The sequence below is a fragment of the Aythya fuligula genome, chromosome 2, assembly GCF_009819795.1.
Source record: "Aythya fuligula isolate bAytFul2 chromosome 2, bAytFul2.pri, whole genome shotgun sequence".
Lineage (NCBI taxonomy): Eukaryota > Metazoa > Chordata > Aves > Anseriformes > Anatidae > Aythya > Aythya fuligula.
In genome coordinates this window covers 138,459,388-138,486,511 of record NC_045560.1, presented here as the reverse complement: position 1 = coordinate 138,486,511, position 27,124 = coordinate 138,459,388, and the positions used below count along the sequence as shown (strand labels likewise).

The 27,124-nt window shown below is 42.3% G+C and overlaps 1 protein-coding gene across 9 annotated transcripts in view; it reads left to right on the top strand.

Annotated features, from left to right (window-relative positions):
• The first annotated feature begins 261 nt into the window (after positions 1-261).
• Positions 262-27,124, top strand: part of UBR5 (ubiquitin protein ligase E3 component n-recognin 5) — an 80,362-nt gene continuing 53,499 nt past the window's right edge. For 8 of the 9 annotated variants that reach the window (XM_032183390.1, XM_032183384.1, XM_032183388.1 and 5 more), the window contains exons 1-7: positions 262-388; positions 16,755-16,799; positions 17,464-17,545; positions 17,730-17,806; positions 18,599-18,718; positions 21,425-21,614; positions 23,024-23,183. In XM_032183390.1, the coding sequence (XP_032039281.1) occupies positions 327-388; positions 16,755-16,799; positions 17,464-17,545; positions 17,730-17,806; positions 18,599-18,718; positions 21,425-21,614; positions 23,024-23,183 (736 nt within the window). In that variant the 5' untranslated portion in view covers positions 262-326. The remainder of the gene's footprint in view (positions 389-16,754; positions 16,800-17,463; positions 17,546-17,729; positions 17,807-18,598; positions 18,719-21,424; positions 21,615-23,023; positions 23,184-27,124) is intronic. The other variant, XM_032183391.1, reaches the window with a different exon arrangement.

Here is a 27,124-nt window from a genome sequence, read left to right as displayed (position 1 = left end):
CCTCCCTCCCTGGCGCGGCGGCGGAGGCGGAGCCGGCCCCGCGGCGGAGCCAAGATGGCGGCGCGTGGGTGAGCGCGGCGCGCCCGGAGCCTCCTCCCGCTGCCGTTGCTGCCCGGGGCCGCGCTCGCCTCCAGCCCCTCCGCCACAGCACCCCGGGGCCTCCGGGGAGCGGCCGCGAGCGCCCCGGGGCGAGCCCGGTAGGCGGCGGCGGCGGCGGCCCGGAGGCCGCGGGCCCTCCCCCCCCCCCCCCTTTCCTCCGCCTCATTGTGTGCCCGGCCCCTGCCCGCCTCCCTCCGCCGGGGGGAGCCGCGGCGGCGGCGCGGACCATGACCTCCATCCACTTCGTGGTGCACCCGCTGCCGGGCACCGAGGACCAGCTCAATGACCGGTGAGGGCCGGGGGGGGGTAGGGGCGGGAGGGGAGCCCCGCAGGGCCTGGGGCCCGCCGGGAAGGGCCTCGCCGAGGCCTCCCCCGGGGCCCTCAGCCCCTTCCCGGGGGGTGCGGGGCCCTGCGCGGGCTCTCAGCGCTCTCTGCTTCTCCCCCCTCATCGTTTATTTATTTTTTTAATAATAAAGCGGGCCCCGCTGCCGCATCGCCGCTGCCCTGCGGCTCGGCGGGGGGAAGCCGGCGGCCAGCTCGGCTCGGGGAGGAAAGGCAGAGCCCAGGGGAAGCGGCCTGGAAGGAAACCGGGCTGCGAGGCCGCTCTCCTGCCCCGCTCGGTGCGGCGCTGACAGCGAGCGCTGCGGCTCTGCGCCTCTTCCCTGGGGTCTGCCCGGAGCGTGCGCTGCGCTTGAGAAGCGCCGCTGCTGCTCTTGGCCGTAAATCCTTTAGAAACGTGCGGATTTTCATTTCTTTTGAAGGTTGTGCGTGGAAATAATCTATATTTTTAATCATCGCTGGTTAGAGATTATATATTTTACACTATAAAGAAACTCTATTTAATTTTTTCGATTGTCTTTTAGGTATATATAAAACTTTAAAAAGTGCACGTTCTTGCTTTCATATATATATTTATATATATATTTATATATTACGTATAATATATTTATATATATATTATATATTTTGTGATCTTAATGGGTTTCAGGACAGGTCTGGGTCCAGTTCCCTTCCCCTGTTATTTGCAGTTTGGCTAAGGAAGAGTGATCTGTAGAGAAACGCTATTTAATCTTTACAAGTGTTTTTGGATATATATAATTTTTTAACGTGGACACTTTGGGTTATATTCTTAGGGATTTTTGTGATCTTACTGGGTTTCAGAATAGGTCAGGGTCCAGCTCACTTCCCCTGTTGTTTGCAGTTGGGGTTAGGACAAGTGACCCAGCTGTGCTGAGACAACTCTGTTAAGACACGGCAGAGGTTCGAGGGCATGCGACGAGGAAAATGGGTCATTGTAAAGATAAAACTCCTGCTGAACTGCATCACCCCTGCTCTTAAAAGAGGGAAAAGAAACTCGTAAGGATAAAATAGGTCCTGGACTTGAAGCATGTCAGCGTGGAGCATGTTTTTTTTTTTCCCTTAACCTGATGATGCATTTTGCAGGACCCCGCTTCCTTTGGGGAGGCCTGCCCATTCCTAAGGGATTGTTTGGCTTTCTCCACAGTAACGCGTTGGGATTTGGCATACATCTTCCTTTAGAGTGACAGGCTGAGAGGTGATGCTGTAGGAGGAGTTCTGCTGCTTCTTCATTGTGCTGGTTTGATTTAGGATAATGATCTGGGGCTTCAAACTTAAAAGGACCCCAGCGGTTTTTCTTTGTCTTTCTTCCTTTCTTTCTTTCCCTTTATTTTATATATTTTTTAATGTTGGTAGGCCCTTTCGAAAGCATTTGGCATGTAATTATCGTGCTTTGCTTGGAGTGAGAGAGCTCATCTGGCTTTTCTTTAATGTAACCCGTTTTCTTCACTTATTGTTAAACATGGTGTCCCTTCAGTCTCCGTAATGCTTCCTAATTTATTATTTTCTGTTTCTCGCCATTGCAGCAGCTTTTTTGATACAGGAAGCTTCATCAAGTGTGGTAATTAATAGAAGGAGAAGGCTGCAGAAGTGCCTTTAAGTAGTGACTTATTCTGAAAAAATCAAGTGGCCCCTCAATCTGAGCTGCAAGTCATAAATTTCCGCTTGGTAAACATCATTTCACGAGAAGCGTGGTAGCTGCGCACCAGAACTTGCAGGGCAGGGAAACGGGAACGGTTCAGAAATGGGGCTGAGGTGCCCGTGGACGTGCTGCAAATGCCAGCTCAATTTTATCAGCGTTGTTGCCTATTGCAGTTCTGTCAATAGAGATTAGGATCAGGACAGCTGAATGAATTTTCACATCATATACACATGGAAGTTGGAATCCTGGAACATCTCCAGTCTCTGTTTCTTTCCCTCCTTGCCCTCCGTAGGCTTTTTGAGGCCGCGCTGCAGCTCGTGGTCGGTATTCCCCATTGCTTTTTTTCTGTCTCCATTCAGCATGATAATTGCTGCTCAAAATCCGATTTTGGGGCTCTAGTTCTGCGTTGTGCGTGTTCATTAGGAGCGTGCATCGAACGTGGTCGGCCGTATTGCTTTCAGGAGTGCAGTAATCACATTTTAAAGCACAAGGGATTTATTAGTGCAGTCCTGGTGTGAGTTTTTATCCGAAAGTACTCGCTACACTTAGCAGGAATCAGTGTGGATGTCTGCAGTGGACGGGTTGTGTTTGGAAAGCACCCTTTTCTTCAAGTGCTGCTACACTCTTAAACGGCCTCCAAAACACGAGGAAGTAGCTGTTCTCCGTTTGATTTGGTGCAGTTTGTGTCGCTCCGTTCTGCAGTTTTTACTCTGTTTTCAGTGTCTCTAGTTACCCCTCTTACTCAGCAGCGACTCGGAGAGCAGCACAGCACTGAAGAGCAGAAGAAAAAGTAACTGTAGAACCGCGAATAATTGGGAAGGCTCCCAAACGCTGGCGCGCACCGTCAGAAAGTGCTTAACTAGTATTTTTGAGAACACTTAATGCTCTGCCTTAGTGGTAGTTATTAGACCTCTCTCAAATTACTTGAAGCAATGTTGGCTTCTCCGTGGTGTTCATCCAGATGTCTGGAAGCTAGGTGTGCTGGAGAAAGCTCACCGAGTCCAAGGTTATATTTACTCCTGAAGCTGTCTTAGATTTCACTTTTTGAAACGGGTAACAGGCTGAACTTTCGTTTTGGATGAGCTAAAGTAATTAAACCTTTTCCTCTAAGTTTATTTAGGAAGGTAGGCAACTTGGAGCTCTTCCCCTGAACCATTTCTCTGCAAAGTGAATATGAAAAGTTTAGTGGGAGAAATACCAGGTATGGCCTGCAGTAAGGCTCTGTGAAGTATTTGGGTTGTAAATAATTGCTGTCACCTCTGAAAAAGAGAAGCCCAGCTTCTACTGCAGTGTGTGTTAAATATATTTTATGGGTTATCCACCCCACTGCAGGTATGTTTCAGAGTTGGAGACTGTGCCTTGTAAAGGAAGCTTAACACCCAACTTCATTGATAGCTCTGTCTTAGAAAATGTTAGTTTTTTTTTTTTTAATTTTTATGTTGGGTAGGAAGTGGGTGTAACCGCAGCCAATAACTATTTCGTGGCTGTTAGGAAACCTCCCAGGAGCAGCTCAACCTGCTGCTCTGTGGAACGGGAGCCGTGCTCCTCGCGTTACGCTTCGTGGCTTTCCCTAGACGAACTCCCCGTTGGGGATGGGGCTTGTCTGGAGGCTTTGCTTTGTGTTTTTACCTTGCACTAAGAAAATTACCGTCAGCTAAGCCATTGAAGTGGCGGCACAGATAGGGGAAGATGTCATTTTTGAAGTGGTTATTATTGATGTATGGGTAATGTCCTTTCTTCCTTCCCCTGTGAAGATGAGCCCCGGTGAATGTGGTTAAAGAGAGAGTGTTTTGCAGTTCAGGTGAGTGGCACGCAGTCAGTTTTCTTGCAGTGGGCTGCGTGAAGCGAGTGATGTGACAAAGTTCACTCGCAGCTGCAGTGAGTGCCTGCCTGCAGTCGTGCTGGGGGAAGGAAGGGATCTCCTGCTCCTAAGGGAGTTTGTTTTGCCTTAGTATGTTCAGTGCCTTGCTCTGTTATTTGATCACTTCAGTTTAGGCATGGCCTAAAATAAGTAAAATTAGCTAGGGTGCTTTACATCCGTGTTAAAACCCTCTGACAACCAATTTCTACAGAAAAAGCACCTGGCGAGGACGCGTCCTTCTGGTCTGTGTCTCCTCGCTCACGTGCACGAAAGCATCATTGGCACGGTGATGGGTAAGAGAGCAGTGGCTGTGTGGGCTGCTGCTCCGGCCGATTCTTCCCCTTTCTTTGCCTTTCCTGATGAGCAAATCGGTTAAAAATCCCCAGCAGATGTTGCTGGACGGAGCTGGGGCAGGGCGTGGTGTGGTTCTGCGCGGGGAGCCAGCGGGGATGTGGAGCTGCTGTCCAGGCCCCGAATGCCTGCAGGAACTGCACGTGGGGAGGGAATGCGCCCGGTAACGAGGCTTTGGGTAGCCCACAGCTCCATCCTCTACACCCACCGGCCTCCTGGGAGACCCCGTCCTCTCCTGGCGAGGAGGCAGCCCCAGCATAAACTCCTCGTTGCTGCTCAGGGCTGGGGGAGAAGGGATCGACTGGCTTGGTTTGAAATAGAAAACCTCCGAGCTGCATGCAGCACTGCAGCCTTCTGTGCGCATACTTGTAGCTCAAGTGATTTACTTTGGCGTGCTTTAAACCGTTTCCTAATCTATTGTAGCAAAGCTGAAGTCAGCCCGCCTCAAACAGAGATGGATGGACTGAGGTTTGATTACGGGGAAGCCATCGCTAACGTAGTGCTTGGGTTCTGGGAGTTGGCTGCTCCATGAGACTTTAGGAACGGGAGATGTGCTGATTTATTTATTTATTTTTAAATGAAAGCTTTGAGGTGTGTCAAATGGTTTGTACCACCAACGTGGTTCACACATTAAGAAGCAGGGCATTAAGATTTCATCTCTTTATTTCTATGTTGTTATTTAAGGGTGACGATTTGGGAGGCTGAGCATCATCTTCAGTCCAATTTAGTATCTTCATTTATTAATCAATTTAGTATCTTCTGTAGAAATTCTGCCTGCAGGTTTACTTTCTTAAATATGTGAGACCTTCTTCAGTAGATCAGAATAAGAAATCCGAGATCAGACTTTTTGTTTTTAGGCAGCTTGATTCTGATTTTGTTAATAAATAGAAACGTGGTTGCTTCTGCCCTCTGACTAATGGAACTTCTGTTAAAAGAGCTCAAAAACTTTAAATTGCATATACACATACTTCCAAAGCCAATTTTTCACTAGCTGTTGAAAATTTTCCTATGAGCCAATTAACTTTTCGTATCTGATTGTCTGAGATTCCTTACCCATAGGCCAGCAGATGTTCTTGGGTGGGTGAGCATCAGAATAGATGGGTTTAAAAAAAAAAAAAAGAAGCATTTTTAAAAAGTGCTGTACGAGGGAGAGTAGGAGGGAAGAGGAAGCAGGATTGAGGTCCTTCCATTTTGAAAGCAGCGAGTTTATTTTGGCTACTGTAATGTGACACTGTACTGCGAGTGATCCGAGATGAGAGTGGCTGTGAGTGGTCACGAGGAATTTGGTAAAATAGCAATTGGGGCACAAACGTTGTCTCTTTTCCCTTTTCCCATCAGCTGTGGAGTTTGGGTATTTTTGTTGAATAGATTGATAATTAAGTAAGATTAATGGGATCACATCTGAATAGTTGTATTTTAAGGAGAGCAGTGCATGACAGCTGCAAGAAAACCTTTTTAACTCTTAGTTTTCTTCGGTATCAGTCAACCATGTTTATGTTCCACTTCTTTGATTACAGCTTTCAACCTGCAACAGCATACTTTTAGGGTAACTTTGGTACAGAATGTGTTTATTAAATACTACAAAAGTATTCTCAGTGGCAGCTAGAACAAGATGTCTGTCATAAATATGTAATTAAGCCATATGGCTTTAATCAGTGCATATTACATGTTCTTCCTTAAACTTTCTAAAGTTTGAGCAGATAACTCTTCAGTGCCCAATTACGCCGTGTCAGAAGTTACTTAACACTTGAGGGGAAAAAAGGGATGTACCTAATCGTGGCAGGCTTTGCAGGGTGCCAGAGCTCTGTTTTTACTGTTATGGCACGGTTAATTGTCCTTGGCTTAAATGAAGCGGGCTGCAGTCCGCATTTGAAAATTGCATCAAGAAGGGGAGGGGACTTCAAAGCAGCTTTGATTGCAGCGAGTGCACTGACGGCTGCCTAGGTAGTTAAATTTGCAAGGTGTTCCCTATAGAGAGTTCTGCCTTTTCCTGCATCCACTCAACGGCTGCTTTAACTGAGATAAAACCAGGCAGAAAAACTACTTGGGCTTCTCTGCTGCACAAATTTACGTCTTTTAAACTTAAATTCAGTGAAGCCCAGTAAAGTCTGGCTCTTAGTAACAACTTCACGTAGAAGACTGCAGCAGTAGGCACCTGTACGTGCCCCAGGGAGAACGTGGGAACAAGGCCTGGTTGCAGTGGCTGGAAGATTTTACATGGGGAGGGAACAGTTAGGAGAGAAAAGTTAAGCATGAAAATATAAATTTTCAAGGTGTTTTTGTGCTATACTGTGAGCCTGGCAGTGTAAGTGAGGATGGTCACAGCATTGATGAGGCTGCTACAGCAACAATTACCCAGCTTTCAGACCTTAAGCTCTTTGTTTTTCTTAGCGTAGTATTATTTTAATCATAATTTCTATACTCTTCAAAAGTCTTTGCTTTAAGAAAAAAAGTCAACCAATACTGCCTTTTTCTCTCTTACCCTTCCCCTCCAGGGAAAATTAACTGCTCTGTTTCAAATTAAAGAGCTCTTCTGTATCTTTGAGAGAGAACAGGTACTGCCTCGGTCACACAGAGGTATGAGATTTGCCAGTCCTACGCACTGCAGACATGCTGAAGAAGTGAGCAGAGGGTTGTAAGGTGGACACAGTGGGCATCCACGTTTCTGTAAAATAACTGGCTTGGATCCCGTTGAGGAGTGATGTAAGCACTGAATTTGCTGTCTTTGAGATCTTTGCCTACCTCTCGAAACTCTCATTGCCGCTGCCAGCAAAATTGGTGACAGTAAATGTTTCACCCTGTCTTCCAGAAAATCTTCGCTGCTGTGCCTTAAAGCGCAGCATGCTTTACAGTACTAAATCGTATCGGTACAGAAAAGCTCTGAGTGTGAACTTGCCACCCATTTTCAACACCCCAGCAAGATTTTGTTGCAGTGCTAAAAATGCTCTTTAACACAGCATTCTGTGTTTTGTCTCATCGCCTATTTTTGTCATCCCGAGCCCATTAATGTTACGCCATAAGGTGTCTCTTGGAGGCTTCTCAAATAATTCGCATCCCAAAAGAGATTACATGCGTGTTCTCTGCAATTTTATTTTGGGCAGCTTTTCTTCTCCGGTAAGCCAGTTACTACCTTGTATCAGAGAAGATGTTCTGAAATAGCTCCGCTCCTTTGTGTTTCTGATTTAACTTTACAGTATGGCATTTTCATAAAGAATGTGGTCTAAAAACTGAAAACATTCAGCTGATTAATGCTATTTTGGAAGGCGGCCGTGTTGGAGCTACGAACTGTCACTGCTGTTTTATTGCCAGCCGCGAGGTCTGCCAGCTCCATTTGTGACATCGGTAATGCAACTCAACAGATGAGAGTACGGAGGCTGCTGGGGGGGTTCACAATCCTAAGAAATCGATGTCTTCAGACAAAAAAAAAAAAAGAAAAAAGAAAAAAAAAACAACAAAACAAAACCCCAAAACATTAGAGGGGGTGTGTGTTTTGTTTGGTTGTGTGGGGGCTGTTCTTTTTTTTTCTTTCACACACTCTCATCAGCATTGTGGATATTTAGAAATATCTTGAGTATTCTGGGATGATGATACCCGTACAGCTGCACTTTGCCAATTTGCTAGAAAATAGCCCCAAAAGAAACTTGGGTGCTCTGTGCGCAGGGTTTTGTGGCATTGCTTTCTGCAGCGTGTTTGCCATCATCTCTAGCTCAAGCTGGATTCTCATTTTTGTCTTTTTTCATGCTGTGTAGAAGTAGTAGTGGACTGGTTCAAGCCAAGCCTGTGTGAAAACAGCATTTTTTCTCAAAGATGGCTCTCATTTTTTTTCAAGATGGATCTTAAATATATGGACTCTGACATAGACTTACGGACAAATATTTCTGCTACGCTGTTTTTTACCAGAAATGTGACTGAAAAATAGTTGCCCATGTGAATGTAGTTGAATGAGAGACCTAAACCTTACTCTTTCATCTTGCAAAATAATTTTCCTTGAATGTATCTCAGTGTTATTCTTTCACTTACAACATGGCATTCTGCTCTTCTCTGTCCATCCTGGAAATGATCAGAGATGCATTTATTTTCTAACTAGTAAATATCCATAAGGGTTCTTGGAAAAAAGGACTTCCTGCTTTTAATACTTTTCTTGAAAAAAAGCTTTTCATAGAACTAGGTTGCTGTCTGACCTTTAATGACGAAGATCTGTCTCTTAAGGTTGTCAAAACTCTTGCGTTCAGCTTTGACCATACTTAAAATCATAATAATTACAGTGTCTGTCTCCCCTTCACCCACTTATGCAGTTTGCTGACTTTGGCAAAACCTATCTCCAGAACAGGGATGTAAAGGACCTGAATAACACTCCAGTGATGCAAACCTTGCAGTTGCGGGGTCAGATCAGGTAGGCAGAGCACACCGTGCCTGGGATTGCCCTGTGCTGGCTGGGCAGGAGCAGCCGGAGCGTTGTTTCGTTCCCCTGTGGCTCAGCATCGGGCAGGTCTGTTACCTGAAATAGTATGGCCGCAGGCAAAACGTGAAGTAGGAGGTACCCAGCGTGCTGCTTCAGGAGCTCTCGCAGGGGAACCAAAATGCTGGTTAGGCTGAGGGGAAGCACCTGGAGTTTTGTGGCTGCGGTACAGACAGATGGAGAAGAGCAAATCTGTTTTCAGCAGTGGAAAAAAATTAAAAAAAGGTATTGTGAGGAGCTCCGCACCTCAAAAGCTGGGTTTTCTTTTGAGTTATTTTGCCTACGGTGTGCATCTGACAGCGATTTGGCTCTTGTTTTTCTGGCATGGTGCTTGCTTTCTATTCCCTTTGCCAGGTCTCGTTCTGTTCCTACCTAAATCAAAGACACAGTGACTGAGGGGAAGGTTTTGAAGTTGCGTGTTTGGTAGAAGAAAGTACAGCGTGAGGAGAGCTTCATGGTTTTTAAAGGCAGTTTTTAGCAACTTGGGAATGCAACGTGCAGGTCCTGCTGTGGCACCAGAGTTTTGGCTGAAGGTTTTAGGCCTTCAAGTATGAGGAATTGGCAAGTAAAGGACTGGACTTGCTAAATTGTCCTTCCATAGCGCTACAACTAGCCAAGACAAAAAGTACTTAAAAATTCATCAAATTTTTACCTTATTTTTTTTGTTTTTTTTTAGCATTTGAATGTCCTTATCAAAAACCATTCATTGTCTGACATTGCACATAGTGATCATGGCTTCAAAAAGCTTAATGCAAGGGTGCAGAGATCATGACTTGGGTTCCCACAGAAGCCACAAGTCAGCCCAGAAGCTGGCTGTGCTGGTTTTAAGCCTCCATGGTGGTAAATACGCAGCCCCTGTGGTGGCTCATAAGGAACTCCTGAAGGACCTTTAGCAATCTAACACCACCAGACACAAAAAAATCCTAGTATTTTACACTAACCAGGTATTTATTTTGGGTAGCTTCCTGGCCATGTGTTGGTAGGCAGCAGTTGCACGTTTCTGAACGTTTCAATACTGCCTCCTGCTATTTAAAGTGGATGTTTTTCAAGTATCCTTGAATTAAACCGTGAGGTTCTGAATTCCCACTCCACATTGTACTGTCACGGCAGGATTTGCTTGCTGAAATGACGGGTAACTGAATAGTTTACAGCTTGCATTGCCCTAAGATGGGGAGCTCACACCCAGCTGATGGAGTTGCTTCGGTGGTTGAGCTTTTAATGGCCTTCTGGCTGAGGAAAAGGCCTCGTGCTAAATGTTAAACAGAAATTCGGAGCAACTACGGGGACTTTATGCAAGTGAACAGAGCTTGGCAGCATGAAACGATGACCTGATGCATTCTACAGGAGACAACAGATTTCTGTCTTGTGTTGCCTGAATCCACACCCCATGTTTTTGGAAGTCTGCTGTCACTGAATTTGCCTCAATCCGATGTTATTCCTTCTCCTGTAGCGTGAGTCTTTCCTTTTTTTACCCCCACAGAAACTCCCAGGCATCGAGGCAACCTGCAGATCGATGTCTACTTCCCTACAAAGTCCTCTGAATACCTTACTAAATACCAACACCTGTAGGTGTGCAGCTCCTGTCAGGATCTTACCACTTCTGATTTCTTTCTGTTTGTATTTGGTCTTTTTATTACAGCTGTTTGCAGAAGGGGGCCGCGCTGGGCCGTAGCTATTTTAGGGCAGGGGTGTTTGCTTATTGAAGAAGTGTGACTGACCTTCTGCTCCTCTCGAGCTAGTTTATGGCCGTGCTTTGCACTTTTTGCAGTTATTTTTCGGAAGGTCATGTTCTCAGGTGTCACATCAATGATAAATATGAGGAAAGGGGCTAAGTAGATTTGAACTAGAGGAACTGGTCAGTCACATCCAGGCAACTCATCATTAATCAGAGGCATTGAGTTCAGGCAAACCTGTGCTGCTTCTCACAAGTCCAACAGGTGGCTGTTCCCTGGTCCTACTGGAGGGTTTTTTCTTGGTAGAGTAACTCCATCTGGGTATCTTAGTACCCATGAGTATTTTTGTTCTGTCTAAATGCTACTTCTCAAATGGTTCTCACACTCCTCAGTGTATTTTTTTTTTTCCCTCTAAGCCACTGTCCTTACAGGGATTTGCCCCTACAGCAAAATGAGAACTCCTGGCTTTTCAGTGACAAAATCATCCTGCTGATGATTGATCCTTCAAGTGTCCTGAAAGGAAAAACTCCTTACAATCCCAGGGTGGCTGAGGCCAGCAGGGCTCTCTGGAGTCACCCGGTGCCACCCGTGCCCAAGCAGGGACACCCAGAGCAGGGTGCCCAGCACCACGTCCAGGCGGCTGCTGAAGGGCTCCAAGGAGGAGACCCCACAGCCTCTGGGCAGCCTGTGCCAGGGCTCCGTCACCCGCACAGCACAGAAGGGCTCCTGGTGCTCAGGGGGAGCCTCCTGGGGGCCAGGTTGTGCCCAGGGCCTCCTGTCCTGGCACTGGGCACCACTACACACAGCCTGGCTCTGTCAGAGATTTACGGACAGTGATGAGATCCCCTGGGCCTCCTCTTCTCCAGGCTGAACAGTCCCAGCTCTCAGCCTCTCCTCACAGGAGGGGGGCTCCAGGCCCTCCATTGGGCTGTCCTTAGTGTGTCCATGTCTCTCTTGCACTGAGGGAGCCCAGCGCTGGGCACAGCACTCGAGGTGTGACATCCCCAGTGCTAACTAGAGGAGAAGGATCCCTTCTTGACCTCCTGGCACCGTTCCTCCTAATTACGCACTGCTGGCCCCTGTTCAACTTGGTGCCCCCCAGGATCCTCAGGTCCTTTTCTGTCAATCTGCTTTCCCGCAGCATGGCCCCCAGCGAGTATTGCTGCCTGGGGTTGTTTCTGTTCCCCAGGTGCAGGACTCTGCACTTCTCGTTGAACATCCTGAGGTTCCTGTCAGCCCATCTCCAGCCTGCCGAGGCCCCTCTGGGTGACAGCATCACCTGTGGTGTATCTGCCCCCTCCTCCCCCCAGATTTCTGCCCTCAGCAGAGTTGCTTCCCGGTGGTGTTGCAGGGACCTCAGAGGGAGTGATTTACTCGCTGTTTGCCACATTAGCTTTCTGTTAGTGCTTACTGACTCAGCGCCGTGTGGTACCATTGTTCCAGGGCGGGTTATTAAACCATCAGCACTGCCTTTATCCATCAAACTGACAGTCCTGGATAATCAGGTTTGGGAGCCATTTTCTGTAAGGCCCCGGAGACAGAATACAGACTAGCTGTTAGCCGGGCCCCTCGGCAGCCTTGTTTTCTTCCTGCTTGTGGCAGTGACCAGCGCTGGATGACAGAAGGATTACGAAAAGACACCCAGTGATGCTTTTCTGCATGATAACAGTTTGTGTGGTAACAATTTGCAGCTCGGAGGTTTCCTGAGCAGTACGCAATGGCTGAGTGCTTCTCTCGTTTCTGGGAGTGGAGCGAGGACAGCGGAACCGCACGTGGTCTGTGCTGCAGCCGATTACTGTGAGTGGCACAACTTTGGTGTCTGATGGCTTTATTTCAGTGATCCGGGGTCGGTCCCTGCCTTCGCACCACTGCTCTGCCACCCCCTTGCTCCTTGGTGGAGATCTTTCACCCTTATTTCTTCTGTGCCATGAGTAGGGCATTTGGTACGGGAACTGTGGCAGGCTGCCTCTTTATGAAGCTGCAGCGTTTCAGAGATTTGGTGTGGCAATCAGGGCTACGTTAATTCAATTTTGCATTCCTCTACTTGGAGGGGTTCATCACACCCATTAGTTTAGATGTCCCTTTCCTTTTCCTCCTCTAACCCTTGCTGTCACCACGTGGCGCTGAGGTTAGGGAAGCCCTTACAGTGTGGCCCTGCCTGATAGCTTAACCTTGTTCTGAGTGCACGAATGGCTTTTTATGGCTGTAAAGGAGTAACTTCAGGAAAGAAAATCCAAGAGAATCTTCTGAATACCATGTCTGGGGCTCTGCAGCGCTCCTCGCCAAGTACAGAAAGGCTTCCTTCTTTCTGGAGACATGCAGCATGTTCACATCTTCTTTTACATCTCCGTAGTTAAATCCTTTGTTTGGGTTGTTGCGCTTCAGTGATTTTTACTGTGTGCTCTTTAAAGACCTAGCTGACATTTAAAAATTTAGTTGGAAGCTGCAAAGTCAAATGGAAAGCAGCTTGCTTTATGGCAGCAAAGAAATTCATCTCTGAGACGGTGGAATTTATTTTCATTCTTTTAAATAGATGGGCCAAAAGCACTATTATTTGAGTAAAACTGCAAAACATGCAGATTAGATACCAGCACCTAGAAATATTTTTTGTTGCTGTTATTCAACAGTAAATAAGCTTTTGAGGGGAAAACTATGCAAATCTTCCTACAGTTACCAGGTGAGATTTCTGTTTACAGTGCACCATGCTTTTATGCTACTTGCCAGCAGATTTTCAGTGAGGATAGAAAATGTAGGTGTGTGTTTCTTCTTGTGACTGAGCTTTCTGACACATTGAACAATTCTGAGGTTTTAGAGCAGTAAAAGTCCTGCTTATTTCCTCTGGTGGGTTTGTGGTACTGTGAGCTGTTCCTGGTGTGCTGGAAGTGCTCGTGAAGGATGAGTATTCCCGGAGGGTGACTGGCCAGGTACGTCCTTTGGAAGCTGAGCATGGTGAACACGTGCCCTGGAAGTCTACAGTGTCTTAATAAATAAACTTCTTGGACAGCCTGCCTAATTTAAAACAGAAAACTTCCATTCTTACAAATTGGATTGAAGTTGTGAAACAGCGTTTTGCTAATGTGGTGGATTTTAAGCGCTTGTTTGAGTAGGCTGAAATCGCTTTGAAGTGTTCAGTGTTCCTGTAAAGCACTCAGTGCTTTGGATTGAGTTTGCTCTTCAGCTCTCTTCCATTTCTGAGCTTTACTTGGCTTTATACAGCAAGACAAGGCAGAAGGATGGCTCATTAGATAAACTCTCAAAGTGTAAGTAAGTGGACTTGGAGAGAAATAACACCTTCTGATGCGTGGATCTGCCACTTGTGAAGTCTGAGCTCTTGTAATCCTGATCCGGAGCCTCTTTGATTTTGTAGTTAGAGCACAGCTCCTTTCTTTTCTCATCAGTTCGGAGAAGCTCTAGCTGCTAAAATTGAAATAAAAGAAATCCCTTTTGGGCTCGAGCTCTGATAAATTGACTTGTTTCTTCTCACAACTGATTTTGCATGAATTTTGGTTGGGATACTTACAGAACGTGTTTGTTAACACAGAAGCCATCATCACTGAACTTTTTGTCTAGTGTGTTTCCCCCAAAATCCACTTGTAAGTGAAATACATGGTGCTTCCGACTTTATCCTTTGAAATGGTTTAATTGCCTTTAATGAGATTTTTTTTTAAAGCTTAACCTCTCTGGCCATTCACATCAGAGATGAGTTTTTAACCACAGAAAGAAACCGAATAAAAGCTCTCAGTGTTGGCATTCCTTAATGCAAGAATTGATTGAATTGGCTCTGCCTTTGTTTCTTCTTCTCGTGCATCGTCAGTAGGAATTATCGAATCCCATTGTCAAGATCAGCCTGATCTCAAAGGCAGGTCTAGTATTTGACCTGCAGAGGACCTGCAGCACAATATCATGCAAGGAGACAGGGATAGCTGCAGGAAACATTTCTTTTTTTAAAAAAAAAATATTTAGAATTTTTATTTGCCCAAACTTATTCTCTGCACAGTATGTATGAACACATCTTTCTGCTTTACTCGTTTTTTTCAGCTGGTTTAATTCAGTGACTGTGGTGTTAGCACAGATACTGGTGGCAGCACGAGTGAGGAGGATGGGGATGAATGGAGCAGCTCAGCAGGAACAGCACCAAACTGCTCCTTTTAGTCATGCTCTGTGTCAAGTTTGAGTCTGGATCTTCAGGCCTCAAAGCCGTACTTGGTAACTGCTGTTACAGCAGCTGTGTAAGAGATGGATGGATTTCTGCAAGTTTGGTACTTCCAGTATTGTAGCATATAACCTTCTCTGCTCCCCCTGTAGATGTTGACAGCAGCCTCTTCTCAATATTGCCCCATCTCTTGATCTGTGTTGCAGGTAGACCTACTCCCTTCAGACAGGCATCACTGAGTTTCACAGAGTGCACAGCTCTCAGCTTTCGGAGTGTGCTGATTCCCTGACACTTCATTAATAAGTAGCAATGTGATTTCTTCCAAATTCAAAAATTTGTCTTTTTCTGTCGCAAAGGCTGAGCATGACTAAAACTCAGATAAGGAAGCTTTAAATGTTGCTCGTAGACCAGCCTAGTACCGATTCCAGTGCAGTGCTGCCTTGTTTGCTGCCAGCTTTCCTTGCAGTCAGTGCAGTGACCTTAAAGGTAGGTTTTCCCACTCATGTTAGCTAAGAGGAGTAGTGTTAATGGAAAACTGCTCCAGATTCCTGGGGAACTGTTAGGTAACACAGTTAAGACGTGAAGATTCAGCGATGTTTAACCTTTGTATTATGCAGCAGACCCTGCTGGCTTCACAGAGCCTTACAGTGTGCTGTGGGCTACATAACATTCATCTTTGGGATTTCATTTGGTGTTCTTCCACAATAACTCACTCTTACGGGGTACCTTCTGTACCTATTGCATGTGAAGCTTGTGGTCTGTATCTTCCTTTTGTGGGTGGCCTTCAAAGAACCGTAATACTTTCCTGTGTGAAGTAGCTGCGGCTGCAAATGCGGATGGTAAAATGCCTCCTTACAGACAGCAGCGTGGCTGGGATAGCCAAGGCTGGCTCTAAGCACGTTCACCCCCTTCCTGCTCTCTTTTCACAGTGGTCTTTTCGCCTTGTGCTTGTATCAGAGTTATTTCCATCGATATCAATTGTCTAATTACAAAGGGGATGCTGATCAAGATGATCTGTGAAACACTAGGATAAACCTGGCAAAAACAAGATAGGATTTTATTTACTTTATTAGGAAGATCTTTCTTTATTCACAGGGTTCATCTCTTGATTTAGTCTCTATAATACAAATATTCTTGCTAAATTTGGAAGCTGTTCAGGGGCTTTTTCAGATCCCTTCTCACGTTCGGGAAGACGGGAGCCAGAGTTTCCCCTTTTATTATGAGGGGATCTTTGCTGCTCAGAGATGATCTTTTCTAAGGCAGCGAGTGATAAAGGCAGAAGTTACACTGCTGGTTTCTACTTTTGGACACTGCACCCTCTAAGCAGATGTGGGTTGGCCAGATTTCAGGTTCTGATCGTCTGTTTGGTGAGATACCTTAAAAGTGAGTTGGAAGTACTTTGGGAAAGACAGATTCCCTCTTGGTAAAGATGATGCTTTAGGTAACCCTATATAAGGTAGTGAATCTTCTTTAATTTATTTTTCTACTTGTCAGAGTTCGTTGTTTGTCCATTTTTGTGCTGTCTTTTGTGCATATTTTTCAATCTCGTATGTTTTGAGGAACTTACTGTCCTGTTTTTGGCTCTGATGTGCTGTATACTTGGATTCTTTAGAAAATGGTAATCGTGTCTGCTGTGGAATAGTGTATTGAAACTTAGTACAAGGAAACGTATCTACAACTAATACTCATGGCTTCATCTGTTTAGTTTGTGTGTAAAGTTGTAAACGGTTGTAACAGGGCACCTTGTTTGGTGGCGAGTTGCAAAACACAAAAAATGCAAGAAAATACGGGTGTTGTAGCAAGGTAGCAGATGGAAGGGTAAAACTCTAAAATAAAATAAAACCTCAAACAAAAACTTGACTTGAAGCTGAACACCGTCCATTTGTGATGTTGTCTCCCAACATCAGGTAGAATTTAGATCAAGCTTGATTAAATCTGGTGGTAAGTGGTTGCCACAATGCTCTTTCAGTCCCCTGCTGTAGTGTCATGAATGTTGGCTGTTAATAGTTAAATCTGGGATTAGATGTTCAGTTTAATCAACGCGTTATATGTTGAAGTATCCTTACCAAACAAAATTGTGTTGTAAATGTGCCAGCTAAGTGGATGTTTTATACAATAGAGGCTTCATTTCTTGTTTCTTTTTTTTTTTTTTTTTCCAGATTAAGGGAAGTTTCAGAGAAGCTGAACAAATATAATTTAAACAGGTAAGACGTATTACGTGATGCTGCATGTAATTTAGGAAAGGGTGATTTTAATAATGCCAACAGGAATTAGGACTGTTATGGAAATAGCCTTAGAAAGCCTAGGTACTTGTAGTAAAGTTCAGAATCACAGAATTGTAGGGGCTGGAAGGGACCTCCAGAGATCATTGGGTCCAACCCCCTGCCAAAGCAGGTTCCTCAGAGCAGGCTGCTCAGGTAGGTATCCAGATGGGCCTTGAATATCTTCAGAGAAGGAGACTCCAAAACCTCCCTGGGCAGCCTGTCCCAGTGCTCCGTCACCCTCACCGTAAATGCTTCACATAGAAGAAAATGTTAAGTTTTCAGTTATGATATATTAAATTATTAAATACCCTCCGTATTAAATGGCTAAGTTAAAGTGTGTCCCCTATTGCTTATTGATGATGAAATTAAATGATAATTCTCTCAACTGTTAAGGTTTTGTTTTGCAATTCCTGTGATTAATGACTGGAAAGACAACATAGAAAAAACACATGCTTCATCTGATGTACGTGTTTAGTCATTCTTGAATGTTTTTCTATCAGTAACCATCACTGCTATAATTGTTCCTTCCATATGCCGCTTGTTTGTTTGTTTCTGGACCTGAAAAGTTTAAAAATGTTATATGTTGCTCACTTTTTGTTTTCAGCCACCCCCCGTTGAATGTATTGGAACAGGCTACTATTAAACAGTGTGTGGTGGGACCAAATCATGCTGCATTTCTTCTTGAGGTAAATTACTCAAAAATTTGTTCAAATAACAAACTTAAAACCATACAGTTAAAAGTAATTCTTTAAAAATCAAATTGATAAACTTTCTTGAGCAACCAAGGACATGTTTTTGCATGTATTTTTTTTCTGTAACTGGCTTGCAATTTCAGTTTTGGACACTTGGTTTTCTTGTTTTTAAATACAGGATGGTAGAGTCTGCAGGATTGGTTTTTCAGTTCAGCCAGACAGATTGGAATTGGGTAAACCTGATAATAATGATGGGTAAGAAACTCTTTTCTTCATATTAAATCATTCCTTTGAACTGGATAAGCAGCTTGGCTGCTTTTTTGTTTTTGTTTTGTTTTTAAACTAGATTGCCTTTGGAATGGGTACTTTGAGTAAATGCATAATAGTTATGGTGATGCAGCCAAACAGCCTAGCTTGACAAACTGGTGTAGGGAATAAATACTAGATGTGGCTCTAAAACAAGTGAGACAGGATGTCTTTAACTTAAAGAAACAAACAAACCGCACCAAAAATAATAATCATGGAAAGAAACTGTCTTAAAGCGTTAAGCCCCACGTAGAAGCCACTCTGAAAGTGGTCTTGTCTGGAAAGGCTTACTTTTTAGATGCATTTTCTTCAGCCCAGGTAAGTCCTCTTTAATAGGGCTATTTAACATATTTGGATGTAAAATGTTGCTTAATATCAAAGGAGCAAACTCATGCTCAGGTCTGCAGATAGAACAACTGGCAATTACGTTTTGTACATATACACTAACTGAAAGCTTAGCACAGTGGCTATCTCAATCACTAATTAGGTTAATGTGTACTTGCAACTGTGCTGTTACGGGTTGCTGATGTACGTACAATCTGTTAGACATGCTTTCCATTTTCTTTTCTCAGCGTACCTCTTAATATACAGTTAGATTAGTTTGGAGTATTCCCCAAGGGTGTTGCTTAAGCTGGTATGTTACCAGACTGAGTCCCTGAGAATTTAGACCTGGGATTCCAGGTTTTGTTCTTAACCCATTTGGGATTGTTTTGTGACTGATTTACCATCTTTTACTTTCAGTTCAAAGTTGAGCAGTGGCTCAGGGGCAGGAAGGACATCCAGGCCAGGCAGGACTAGTGACTCCCCATGGTTTCTGTCTGGTTCTGAAACTCTGGGCAGACTGGCAGGCAACACCCTTGGGTAAGTTTTGATAGGATTGAGGCTGCAATCTGTTTGTTCCATATTTGAGTATATGTGTATACACATATATAAATTGTATGCAGTATGTATAAGGGAACGTATAATTACAGCAGTTGTGTAGGTAGGGTATAATAAAAAACCTTGGTTAAAATCAGATATGCAAGTGACCCTTGAGGACCTAGGATATGGAGCGTTCTTCATGTATGTGTGGAGAATAACTTTGTTTTGGCTGTGTTGTCCTCTTCTGAATGTTTTTTAGTTACTTGATTTTGAAAAGCAGTTTTTTTGGAGGGACACTATCAATTTAAGCTATCTAATAGGATAGTGGCATCAAGTAAAATGAGTACTTGTGCAGGTAGTCTTCATTATGTATACTTACGGGCTCTATGTATTCATTTTTTTGCTTTCTTCTCCTCTGCCCCAAATAATATGCTGGTTTGTGTTACTTGGGGTCTTACACATAGTAATAGGAAGGAAACATTTCAAAAAGTTGTCATTCAGAACCTATAAAATTTTCTATACGCTAGATATACTATATAGACTCAACATTTTATCATTAGCTTTAAAATTGATGGTGTCCCTTCATATAGCAATGTAAATTGATCTTCTTTACATAATCACTATGAATTTGTTATGTGCTTTTATAAGAAGTTGAACGTGTTTTTCAAAGGTTCCTAGCCACAGTAAGGAGACTTGCTGTTAGAAACTGTATTTTCTGCATGTGAATGTTTTGTTAAAGGGAACTACACCTCTTCCTTCAAAGCGAATTTCTTGTTTGTTACCACATAAGCTGATTTCACTGAGGGTTCAGTTGCCTGAAAGATATCCTGTACCCCAACTTCCTGTGAAACCTGGGCATCTGAACCTAAATCTGTCTGCTAAACTTCAAAGGCAAATTGGTACTGTCGTGTTCAAAAATCTGCTGTCAAAAGTGTAGGGTTTTCTCCTCAGACTAGGAATGTGCTGAGTTTTTTGTCTGAGCAGAACGAGTTAAAGTCACTTGAAGCTATGTGCTCAGGAGACCAACCCTGGAGAGTTCCTAAGTTCTTTCCCTTGCATGTTTTAGAACTCCCCAAACTCAGAGTAACAACAGATACTCTGTCTGCTCTGTTAAATGAAGGGAGTACTTGCTGTAATAACCTGAATCTGAAAATGTGCCAATGGTGGAATCCTTAGATCACATCATGGGATTTGGAAGATTGCTTTCATGCTAGTGGGCAGTGAAGAGATGTGAAAAAATGGTAGATAAGCAGAAAGATTTCAGTTCTCTTTGTATTTATTTTAGGTTTAGGGAGCTTCAGTAGGAATAGCTGTGTCCCAATGATTTATTTTTTTTTCTCCATAGATCTTTGAAAGTATAGATCTGTTAAGCTAAAGTCGTATAACAGAAAGTTAGAATATTTCAGGCGAATTTAAGTCCCCTTGAAAGGAGTCCACATGAAAAGAAAGCTTTTGTAAACACAAGGGAAGTATGTTTTATGAAGACAACATTTTTGTATTGAGATTGATTGGTAGATTTCCAAACTCTCAAAAGGTGCTCACCTCTCAAAGAGGTGAAGGAATGAAGCCTTTCCCTTTTAGGGCTATTAAATACTTCACCTTTTTTTCTTCAAGTTTTCTTGCAGTTTTAACCACATTTTAATTAGCTTTTAGTTACACTAAAAATAACATCTGAAAATGGCAATGTGTTAAGTCAGTGGGTTTCTCTAGATCTGATCTCACTTGAGGTAGTAAAATGCACAGTTAGTATAGTGTGAATTTAAAGAAAATGTTTTTGTGATAACTCTTAATTATTAAATTAGGACACACTTGGAATATTTGAGTTATATTTATAGAGTTTTAACTGTTAAAGCTCTCATGTCTGTCACTGACAGTTTATAACTTAAAGTAGAGAGAAGTATCTGTATTGGTAAAATCTAGTATGTAAGCTTTTCTTTAAACCCACATCTTCCATGCTGAGAGTTGAATTGGAAACTTTTGTGTAGGAAGAACTTCTCTTCCCTCAGCCCCCTTTCGCGCCTTTAGAAGCTAGTTTATTTTAAGTAAAATATCCCTCCCCCCCACTACTATCTATTTTTGTGGGCTCTTTTTCTATCTGATCAGACAAGATTTTTTTGCTGAAGCCTTCATTGTATTACTTAGTGTCTTGTATTGGGCTATTGTCTGTGTGGTTGCTGGCTAGAGTCCTGAAAATGCAGATGTCTGACAGGGCCTCATCTTAGGTGGATGCTTGAGTAGTTCTGTAACCGTATGGTTCTTGTCAGAAGAAAAGAGCAGGATGCTAGTAATTAACTTAAACTATAAAATGTGAGACAATTATTTTTACCTAATTAGCTTTTGTATCTACAGGTGACATACTTTTAATGTGAATTTTAGATACTGTTTTGAAGAACATACCTACTGACTCACTGAAATTAAAAAAGCTGCTTGTTCAGTCAGTTTATGCATGCCTTTGCAGCGCAGGGGATGCTGATTTCACCAGTAGCCATAGGCCCAAAGTAGAGTATCTCAGAAGTTTATCAATTAACCTGGTGTTCATATTACTAGTTTTGAGAGAGACTTTCATAGCATTTGCCTATGAAGTCAATCTCCTGTATTTTTCAGAGACTGTCTACAAGTTATTCTTAATAAAACTGATGCCATATTTCTTGAAATCTCCCCAAATACGCTGCTATAAAGTACATGCTTCTCTCTAAATCTTTTTAGAAGTCGCTGGAGTTCAGGGGTCGGTGGAAGTGGAGGAGGATCTTCTGGTAGATCATCTGCTGGAGCTCGAGATTCTCGAAGGCAGACCAGAGTTATACGCACAGGACGAGATAGAGGATCTGGACTGCTGGGGAGTCAACCACAACCAGTGATTCCAGCATCAGTCATTCCAGAGGAACTCATTTCACAGGTACGTGAGCTAGACTCTTCTTGTTTTCAAAAATATGGACAGGAAAGTGCTTTAATAGTACTGCATTTTCTCCAAGGAATAATGGTGTAGGTTTGAAAAGATGGACTTCTTCTAGTTGAATTGCTTTTATTCTGAAATGCGTAATGTGAATGACAGGCTACTTTTGGATACTGGAATTCTTGTTTCCCAGACTCCCACTGAGGCGAGGTGTATGTTCAGTCTTGATGAGAAATGCAGCGTGTTGTTCATTTGCAGTTAAAAGATGTAGTGAGAAGGTCAAATATTTGAGAATCGTACCAAGCATGTAGATGATAAAGTTAAGTTTCTTAAGGGAGTGTAAGGAAGGAGGAGCAGATTGGCTTTTTTTTTTTTTTCCTTGTTGGATAAAAGGAGATACCCATTTTAGATTGAAATGAAGGACACTAAACATAATTAATCTGTTAAAAATACTAAAATATTTTCTTCATGGACACCTCCACTTAATTTTTTAGTTAAATGTAACATGATTTTCAGGTTCTGCTTTTACATCTTAATGCGCTAAAGCCTGGATAAACTGATAGACTTCATGTTGTGTGATATGTGATGCAGTAGTTTGTTGAAACAACTCTGTTTCAAGGAAAATGTAATGAATGTATTTTAATTCTTAGTTCAAACCAAGTTGCTGGCCTACATGTAGAATACAGATGCTAGTTACTAGGCTGAAGATAATCCTCTCACGTGCTTTGAGTGGCCTATAGCATAGCTGGCACAAGATAGGAGCTAGCAGCCTTGGTATCTACAGATACACCAGTGACAGGGTGGCTTCCTGTCTCTCTTTGAATTCCGAACTTAGTAAAAGCCGGGAGATTTTCACAGAAAGTTTCTTTTGTGTTTGCAGTTTTCTAATAAAAACTTAAATGTTGCAGAAACCACTGAAGGTGAGCCTTTAGAAACAGGATGATGAGAAAAACAGGGGAAAAGGCTACCTCTTTAAGGACAGTGGAAAGAGAAACCAGTGTCAAAAAGACAGGGTTGGAGGTCTAGTTTTGGAATAACAGTTGATGGCAGAATTCTGACATATTTAAGCACTTCTATAGAAACAATAAGGAAAATCCATTTTTGAGAATATTCTGTTTACCTAGTGCATTGAGCATTTCAGGAAGTAGTTTCTAAGGTGACCCATAAGGAAGTTCAACACCAAAGTCAGAGTCCAGTAAGCCTAACTTGAACTGAGAGGAAGTTAAATATCCAGTACAAGATACTGAGAAAATTCAACGTGAGCCTTTGTTTGTATGCTCTTTGATTGACCTCTGCAGAATTGATAGTAGCTCTATTGATTTTATTAGACTTCCTTTAGTGTTAAGTATCCTTATATTAGGAATGGTGTTTGGTGAGCTGAAAATGACTAGTGATCTATTCTGCTTTGACAGGCACAAGTTGTTTTACAAGGAAAGTCCAGAAGTATTATCATTCGGGAACTCCAGCGAACAAATCTTGATGTAAACCTTGCTGTAAATAATTTGTTGAGTCGTGATGATGAAGATGGAGATGATGGGGATGACACAGCAAGTGAATCATATCTTCCTGGAGGTTTGTATCCTGCAAATTTTGATAAGGAAATGTCAATGTGTCCTTATTTTCCTGTATTTAAACACTCACAGCGTGCTCTGTGCTGTGCAAGGTATGCAGCGAAGACTTCCTTAATTGTAGGAGCAAAGTCTAAAGATGCAGAAAACAAAAGATACACTGGGATGTTTCGAGGTATTAGGTTAGGCATTAATAACTGTTCATTCTGTGGGTGGCAAGAAATTGAATTTAGTTATTTTTTTAGGATTCCAGGCTTTGTAACATCAGCATTACTGACGTCTGTATTTTGTTTCTCAGTGAGTTGCTGAGACTGCTGTGTGGCTTGCTCATAGAAGCTAATTCTGAAACCTTCCAGTCACTTCAGTCACTTGCATGTTTGTTGTTTTTTTTTACCACTAACATATATTCCTAAGATACAGCAGTTTTTAGAGCAAAAGTTAGGCTGCTTTTTTTTTTTTTTTTTTTAAACCAAAATTTAAGTTAGGGCAAAATGGTTTACAGTTACAGTTAGACTAAGAATTTATTCTTTGTCTCAAGTACCCCCTATAAATGCTGAAGTATTCTGGCAATGCAGGTATAATGCTGTAATCGAAGTCCAGTTGTTCTCGGAATATTGTTTGCCCCATGAAATCGATTTTTAGGGAAGACTTTGAGTCTTCTTTTGCATTGGCCAAATGATTTAGGTAATCTGTCTTTTCTTGTTGAGTAAACATATTTGAAAGCACAGCAGCCAAATCTAATGTTTGTATTAGATGCACTGCATGATAAGAACACATCTAAACTCTGACTACGTACTAGTTTTTCTTTTTGTGTGTCAAAATGACATTTTGGTATTTCTCTAATAGATATTTTTTCTGCTCATCTGGTTCACCAGGAAGGTTCATGGGCTTCCTCCATCTTTATCTTGTCAATCACATGATTAGACAAAGGTTTTTTGTTCTGCAGCAAAGGCTTTGTAATTCATTTGTCTCTTGGCTTTAGTTGCATCAGTCAAGCTTCTTTGTTTTGCTGTAGGATCAAGAATCCTCTGGTGAAAAATCCTTAATATGAGTCTTGATTTTAGCGATCAGTTTTATAGCAGTAGATGCATTGGAAGAATTAAATTCTCTCAACTCTTTGCATGTATTCAAAGCAGGAGTTCTTACTCTAAGCATACCAGAGCGTGTTCCTACAGAGCTTGCCTTCAGAAGGCAATTCACTGTTAGTCATTCACAGTGAAAGTTCCTTTTAACTGTACTAACCAGCTTCCTTACAGCATTAACTGTTCTCTTAATACCTCTTGGGATCATAGGAATCAGTTAACAGGGACTGTCTGACAACCTGTGGCTAGTAGCTTTTATTAGAAGGTTCCTGCACTGCGCTCTGTCTCTTGTATTTGAGATGATAGCTTGAACGCAGACTTACACTGTCTTCAGTAAACAACTTTGTCCTTGGCTTTATTTAGAAGGCTTCTCACCTGTTTAGGCTGATCTTTCCTACAAGAGATCACAACCTACTATTTTTCCCCTTTACCCACAGAGGAACTGGGCTATCTTTTCTCCAGTTTTTGTGAGAAAAGGGGTAGAAATGACAACTGAAATGAAACTTGACATGTCTTAGCCCCTGTCTGTCTGCAAAGATGTAATTCACAGTTTGTAGAACGTGCTGTGCCTTCTGTGTCTGTCTTAACTTATTTGACTTCTACAGGCAAAAATAACTAAGCTTGTTGTGCAGAAATGGATTTACTTCATAACTGAATGTGATCAAAACATTTGGAGAAGTCTAGCTGAATACTGATCAGTGCTGTCACGACTCTACTGTTGGTATATTAAATAGTACAGATTACCAACCCTTACTTGTATCACATAATCATGCAGGCTAGATTTCAAGAGAACCTGATAGCTGGAGAACCTTGCATGTAGCTCTATGGAAAAATTAACGATATTCTGACCTTCAGAACTACATAGAGCCAGTTTTTAAGTCTTTTGCTCCAGAAACTTTGTGTTCTTCTTATTTGCACTTGTCATCTTGCTTCTGGATTTTCTTTGGGACCTTAAACATCAGAGTTCATAGAAGGAAGCTGTAGATACCCAGTAACTGCTACACACATTCTATTTTTAGTCAGGTATTTATACATGATTCTGAAAGATAATGAACTTCTACTTTTTATGATGCCAAATTTTACTTTAAAGTGTTTTGGTTTTGTTCCTGTCAAATAATAAAAAAAAAAAAAAAAGACAAGGCTGTTTTTGCCTCAGGACTTTCTGAGGCTCTTGCATTTTGATTGAAAGGGTATGCTGCTTTTTGCTTTCTCCCTTCTGCATGTCTGGTGCTTTGCTTAGATCAGACTCTTCAATTTAGGTGTTACTCCTCTAAACTTTTGAAGACAGATTTTTTTTTTAAACATGAGAAATAACTTGCACTTGATTTAAAATAAAAAGAAACAAAAAGAAAAAATGCTGAGATTCTTTCCAGGCACTGTGAAATGTGTAAGTTGTTGTTTAATACGTCATGATTTCATGAATATATCAATTGTGATATAAATCCAGTTAGTATTGTAAGGGTTATGCATCTGAATTATTTAAGGGAAGTAAAGAAATGTCTAAATTCTTCCAGAATTCTTCAAAAGTGTCTTAAGTGAAGAGCAGAACTTAATTTTCTGTACAGATTGCCTTCAATAAGTTCTCTTAGAAATTTATTTTTAGAGCCTTGTGTACTTTGACTTTTCTAATCTAGTCCTGTTTCTTTATGATGATTCAGTGAAAGGAATGTGGGTTCATTTGATGTGTAACAAATACATGAGGAAAAAAATCAAAGTAAAAACTACATAGGACAAAATAATTTAGTGTAGAAAAGACTCAAAGGAGTCTAGATTAATATTCCAGCCCATACCAGGTTGTGTTAGAGTATTCTTTCAGGCTTTATGTTCTGTTAGTACTCTCTGGTTCTATAGAATTTAAAACACTCGGTTGTTTGTATAGTTCATGTGTGCATGTTTGCTCAGTAACGCCTTTGTATAGCGGGTTCCCACTACTGGGACTTGAGGAACAGTTTTGGTAGTATCCAGACTAGTTTGAATTTCAGAATCTGAGATGAGTTTGTTCTAAAAAGGGAAAAATCAGTGTTTGTTTTTTTTTTTTTTTTTGGTAAGGAGAGAGATTGGCTTGTGTCACCAGTATTTACTGTATTGCCTTGCAGTGAGGAAGGATGGGAACCAGAGCATATGTAGAGATCAGTTTAAAACCTGGGTGTTCAGTGGGTTTCCTTCAGGGAAGACAATTAGGTGCGTGTTTGTTGTGGTTTTCTTAGTGTATTTTTTTTTCCCTCTTGGGTTTGAAGATGAACTTCAGTTGGGTAATGTTTTGAATAAGTATCTCTTATCAAGAAATGAAGTCTGGAGTTCTGCTTAAGTCTGGTTTCCTAGGAAACCAAAATACATGTTTTTGTCTTACACTGTCACAGGCTTGCCAATTTTATCTCTGCTTCTTTCAAGTTTGGATTGTGAAGACATCGAATTCTTGTATTTTTCATAAAAATACGCAGCTGAGGAAAGGGGAGACACCTTATGATTGCCCCCTTGATGGAAAACATTTAAACGTGAGCTCGGTTTGAGGTTGGAATTGATCCAGGCAATGCCTTCAATTAATGAATCCATAAAAAACAGTTCTAATGCTACCCATGGAGCTATTGGAAAATTATAATAAAACAATCAAATACAGTTTACGTGTATATTGAAACAGTCTGCTCCTCCTCCTCCCCCCCCCCCCCCTCGCTCCCCCCTTTTAAAATGTCCTCTAAAATCTTTTTCCTCTTAATTTTCAATGGTATTTACTAGGTCATAGGTGCTTTCTCACCTAAATATATTGCTCAGAATCATCACATCTATATCAGTATTTGAGGGGGTTGATTCTGGTCTACCACTGCAATAAGAAACAAAAGATACTATTTCATGGGTTTTTCCTGAA